General features: G+C 47.1%; 1 protein-coding gene across 1 annotated transcript in view; it reads right to left on the bottom strand.

The window, feature by feature from the left end:
• Positions 1–3,394: 3,394 nt before the first annotated feature.
• LOC124697008 (pentatricopeptide repeat-containing protein At5g47360-like) overlaps positions 3,395–5,829 on the bottom strand; it is a 23,952-nt gene continuing 21,517 nt past the window's right edge. The window contains exon 2 of the mRNA XM_047229654.1: positions 3,395–4,433. Within this exon, the coding sequence (XP_047085610.1) occupies positions 3,395–4,433 (1,039 nt within the window). The remainder of the gene's footprint in view (positions 4,434–5,829) is intronic.

Here is a 5,829-nt window from a genome sequence, read left to right as displayed (position 1 = left end):
CCACTTCCTGGAACTGTTGGTAGAAAACAGAAATGACCTATAAAATTTGCTCTCTTGGCCACATTCCAGCTACAACTGCACCTTAATAAGAAGGAAAGGAGAGGTTGTTAAATTCATCTCTTCTTTACCTTCACTATCTGGTTAACCCTTTTTTCTTCGAAGTGGGCCTGGAAGGTAGGTACTCTGGGAAAGTTCCAAATAATTTAAGGGTGCCCACTGCCTAACAAAGAAGAGATCTCAATAAAGAAATAAAAATGACGCAGATGCAAAGGAAAAGGAACTTGCTATCTGCATTCCCAAATGCACTTCCTTGCTGAAAAACTGAAGTACTCAAAGATGAGTTGCCAACAAAATTACTGGAAAATAGCATTTACAGTGGAGAGCCAACCAGAGTAGGGAGCAAGGACCCTCCAACGGTGCAGCCATGAACCCCAACCACCGTTAAACAAAATAGCAGAGGGGGAGACCAACCTTTGGGTCAAAAGACACGAGAAAACCGACTTACCGGCCTCACATCGACCGCATGCACCACTCCAACACACAGAACAAGCAGGCGACAACACGTGCATTGACGTGGACACATCGCAACACGAGCTAGAAAAAACTGAGACATAACAGGCCAACAGGCAGGGATAGAAACCAGCTATCACGCTCGGAGCAACCTGATCACCCCAGTCCTAGGAAGCTTACTTTTCTTGGAAGATATGGACACACATAATTCAGTAAAAAAAAAAACTAAGCAAAAGAAATACCATGTAGGACCAATGTTATTTCTCAAATAAAATAGTTCAGAGCCGAGGAAAAGATGGAAAGATCAATTTTACATGAGAGGGTTACAATAGGCATGATGTTCAGCAACAAGAATTTCACACATCTGAATTGTCACACACCACTCAATGCCATTTCACTTTCAGTTCTGCAATTCAAGTTGCGGTCAGAGACATATTAATATTACTTGGATGCACCACAACTTCATCAATTTACATTCAACATGAACAAAGTCTTCTTCAACAATCGTCTTGCGTGAACATATAAAAAGCAATATAAATGTTCATCAGACACCATCCGCGAAATTTATTTAGTTCATAGATACACGCAATGTGATACTCAACCACGAAATTACTTGAGGCTCTTGGTCAGATTTCTTCCAGTAGACGTATTTGGTTGAGAGAGGAAAGCACAGGGAGTTGAAATTGACCCTTTGGTCAGTGATACGATGGACACTAAGGACCAAAACAATTCTATTGCAGAATATATCAGCAAAACAAAACAAAATCATGGTTTGTCTAGCTTGGCAACTAATCAGCCATTTGAGACGTACCCAGAAATGGTTATGAATTAGAAAAAAGATAGACTGCACTACTTATGTTTAATCCAATGAATCAGGAATTAGACTAAGATATACATCAGGCATCGGTGCATCCACTACTTATGTTTAATCCAATGAATCAATTCCATAAATTTACTCCCTACTAAATCTTGCTTACCTTTCTATGAAATTTTCCTTTGGATTGCTCAAATTTGTTATTGAATGCCAAAGACCATACTGTTCAACTTTATTCACCTTTGTAATATCAAGGCCACTAAACTTACACACCCTCGTCCCATCAAAGTATCAACCAAAGAAGCGAAGAAAACCTTGGAGCAACAACAAACTTTTGAAGATCTCAGCAAGGAAATCCATGCCACAGTGATATTTACCATCATATTCATCTTGGTGTGTTTTGTTAACTCAAAAGGAAGTGAACCATCAGATACTCCATACAACAACATGTTTGCATCCATAGAGGTAATTAAGATATTTCTTCAAGACCTCTGTTTTATAAGTTTTATCTCAAACAGACCTAAAGCAAAGAAAAGAAAATTCGATACCGAAGCAACTAACAAAATATAATCTAATTATTTTAAACTGTCATTTTTCTAGTACTGTGTTGATTCAAGATGTTTGAAAAATAAACACACAGAGAACCGTGGCGTACTACCACCAAATCAAAGTCTAAAAAACCCACGGAAGAAAGTAGAGATGCCGCTACATCAACCTAATAACATGACATTGTACATGATCTAAACCAACATAGCTTTCTCATATTATCGTGTGACGAGACAAACTGCTCTTTATAAGATGGCTCCAAGGATAAAAGAAAGGCATACCTCTGCACAAAACTGAATAATGACATGCAAACAAAGACATCACCTGCAGCCAGGACAAAACTCCACACTGGAAACTGGCTTAAGTAAAGTACGCAATGCTTATCGACAAAAACAGTTTAAGTCTATAAAGACTATTGCATTCAACTTCAGATTGTGGCATGAGCTACTGGATATTACCATATGCGTTCCAAAATTATTTTTCTTTCTAAGCGTTGTAAGCACTGAACAATATATTACCCACAGTTCTGAACAGATACACGCTATGGCGTAGAGATGGATACCTTTCCCGCTGAGATGTCATCGCTGACATGGATGGAGGTGCTGGGAATTGGAGATCATACCCTAGCGAGGGTAACGATGGAGCCATGGGGCTCCTACCTCGGATCCAGCCATCCGTCACCTCGATCTCTTCCCCGCCACCATCTCAATTGGCGCGCTCGTTTGGCAAGTGATTCTGTCGAATCAACCTGGTTGGGATGTGCATGACGGCAACCACTGCCTCGCCTCTACGCCATAGCCATTGACGTGTTTGTCTGGCCACCGATTTCAAGAAAGGGGCATAAGCATTGAAAAAACAAAAAAGAAATTAAACCTAATCCAAGAGGGGAGGGAATTCGCCAGGGGCATGGCAGTGGCCTTCGTTGTTCCTCAGCTGCGGCCACCATCCTCAACCTGAATCTAGCTGCACGAACGCCGAGGGTTTGCCGCCGCCGCCTGGTTTGGATAGAGAGAGATAGATGGGCATGGCGGGGTTTCCTCATCCGTCGCCGGTGTTCCAGATGGAGGGAGAGCTAGGAGGTGCGGTAATGGCTGGTGGCGGCTTGTGGAGGACAGAAAGAGGCGGCGGCAGCGACCGGCGGCGAGGAGGCACGACGACACAAGGGCGGAGAGAAGCCGCCGCGACCCCAAATACCACACGCGAGTCACGCGACCTATCAGAAACCGATCTCACGGGCCAAAGAAAAAGAAGTAATGAAACCGACCTTGACCACAGTCTGCGGGACCCACGTGCGAAAGGGACGTGCCGATCGACCACAAACGCTGTCAACCCAGGGAGCTTAGTGCTCTTAGGAGATGTGATGCTATGCCTCAGTAAGTGCACCAAACAATTAGTATTCCCCTATCGACGACCTTCCTCACTAACGCCGAGGCTTCAAGGGCATGTAGCAACACACCAGCATAGACATCAGAGTCACAGAGCACACGATCATGATCAATCAGCCTCAACCAACGGCAACATAGCTCAATGTGACAATACTTGAGGGGATCTCCTCAGTCCTAATACATGTGATTCTAGCTCCTCATCACCATGTTGATGAGGTAACTGCACCAAATAATCAGCGCATGAAGCCTCAATGCATATTCCCTTATCCATGGCCTTCCTCACCAACGCCGAGGCCTCAAGGACATGCTCCTCCTCAGACAGCCCAAGCAACACACTAGCATAAACATCAGAGTCGCAGAGCACCCCATCGTCATCCATCAGTCTCAACCAATAGCAAGCATCCAACCACCTTTTGCCCCTGCAGAGCTCCCTCACCATTGCACTTCCCCCGAGCGGGCTCAGCTGCACCCCTTTCTTCATCATCCTCTGTGCGAGCCCTTCAGCTTCCCCTGCCATCCCAGCCCCGGACAAGGCAACCAGAAGGACATTATAGCACTGCCCACTCGACAAAGCTCCATCGACGACCAAACGCTCCACCACATCATATGCGCTGTCGAGCGAGCCATCCCCTCCAGTCGCGCAAAACCCATCGACCAGCGTCCGCACAAAAACGCGGTTCGGCATCACCCCTCTAGCCACCATCCTATCCAGCACGCTCAGAGCCTCCACCATTCTACCCCTTTCGCACAGGCATTTCACCAAACACGTGTAGGACACCACGTTGGGCACGCACCCGGCACCCAGCCCGCCGCCCTCCATCTCCTCGAGCAGCCCCATCGCGGCATCCGCGTCTCCGAACGCGCGCATCCCGTCGAACAACGCGGTGTAAACCACCACATTGGCCACGCATCCAAACTCGGGCATTTTGTCGATCAGGCCGCGGGCGCCCTCGAAGTCGCCCCCGTATGCCAGCTTATGCACCGCGGTGACTATGAGGGGGACGGTCGGGTCGACGCCGGATGTGGACATGATGTCCAGGACGGCGGAGACGTCGCCGGGCGAGCCCGCGACGCGGAGGGCGGAGTGGAAGCAGGCCACGTCGGGCGAGATGGTGAAGGAGCGCATGTGGCGGAGGATGGCAAGGGAGACGGGGAAGAGGCCGGCATGGGCGTGTTTACTTTTGCTAGATCGACTAGAGTAGCATCCGTGCGGGTAGACATTAGATCTATATGTATACTGCAAGATCGGAGAGAGATCGAGAGGGAGTGGGAGACAAACCTTCTCCCTTCGAGGAGGAGCTCTCGGGTGCCGACATGGTGGCGGCGGCGGAGAGGGTGAGCGTGCGGTAGCGAGGGTGGTGGTGCTTCCCGTGAGCACTGCGCCAACCCTAGATCGATAGGGAATGTTGGTGGGGTGACTGGCGGCGCGGTGAACTTCGTACTGCGTGCCCCGGCCCCCACCTCTTTATATAGCGCAGGTCACAGGGGCCACCAACCATAACGGGTTGGGCGCCCCCGATCAGGGCGCGGACGAGGTCAAGGGTGTTATCGATCCGTTGGGATCGATCCCGTGGAGATCATTCTAACATTCTCCCCCTTGATCTCAACTTTTCTTTTAACTTTATACTTTCACTTTATTCGTTTCATTTTGGATCAGTCCATAGGGCATGTTTCATCGTCACAGCTCTATTGCCGATAGAATCGACAGACCACAATACACTTCTCTGTTTTGAAACAAATTCTTTTACTTTTGGGCCTCTTATGATCCAGGATAAGTAAGACTTTCCCTTAAACCCATGCCGGCTACGTGCTCCTTGAACACGCTGGGTGGTAAGCCTTTCGTTAGCGGATCCGCAAGCATATCTTTTGTCCTTATATGCTCGAGACTTATTGTTTGATCCTGGACCTTGTGTTTCACAACATAATACTTAACCTCAATCGGTTTCGTAGCATTACTCGATTTGTTGTTGTGAGCATAGAATACTGCAGGCTCATTGTCGCAGTACATCTTTAGTGGTTTGTCAATACAATCTACCACTTTCAAGTCGGGTATAAATTTCTTTAACCATAATGCCTGCCCCGTGGCTTCATAACATGCTATAAATTCTGCATACATCGTGGATGATGCAACTATGGTCTGTTTGGAGCTTCTCCACGAAATAGCTCCCCCTGCGAGGGTGAATACATATCCAGATGTGGATTTTCTATCATCTTTATCCCCCGCAAAATCTGCATCTGAATACCCTCTTATTTCTAGGGAATCAGATCTTTTGTATGTTAGCATGTAACTCTTTATGCCTTTCACATAACGCAATGCCTTCTTTACCATTTTCCAGTGTTCAAAACCTGGATTTTCTTGATATCTACCGAGTACTCCGGTGATAAATGCTAAGTCAGGGCGAGTGCACACTTGTGCATACTCGTAGGCTTCCAATAGCCGAAGCATATGGAACCGCTTTCATTTGATCGAGCTCGTATTGATTTTGGGGACTTTGATGTTTCCCAAAGCTGTCGCCCTTGACTATAGGGGCAGGTGTGGCACTTGCACTTATGCATATTATCTTGTTATCACCA

The sequence above is a fragment of the Lolium rigidum genome, chromosome 3 (assembly GCF_022539505.1).
Source record: "Lolium rigidum isolate FL_2022 chromosome 3, APGP_CSIRO_Lrig_0.1, whole genome shotgun sequence".
NCBI lineage: Eukaryota > Viridiplantae > Streptophyta > Magnoliopsida > Poales > Poaceae > Lolium > Lolium rigidum.
The sequence above is the reverse complement of the archived record's forward strand: the minus strand, read 5'-3'. Positions and strand labels throughout refer to the sequence as shown.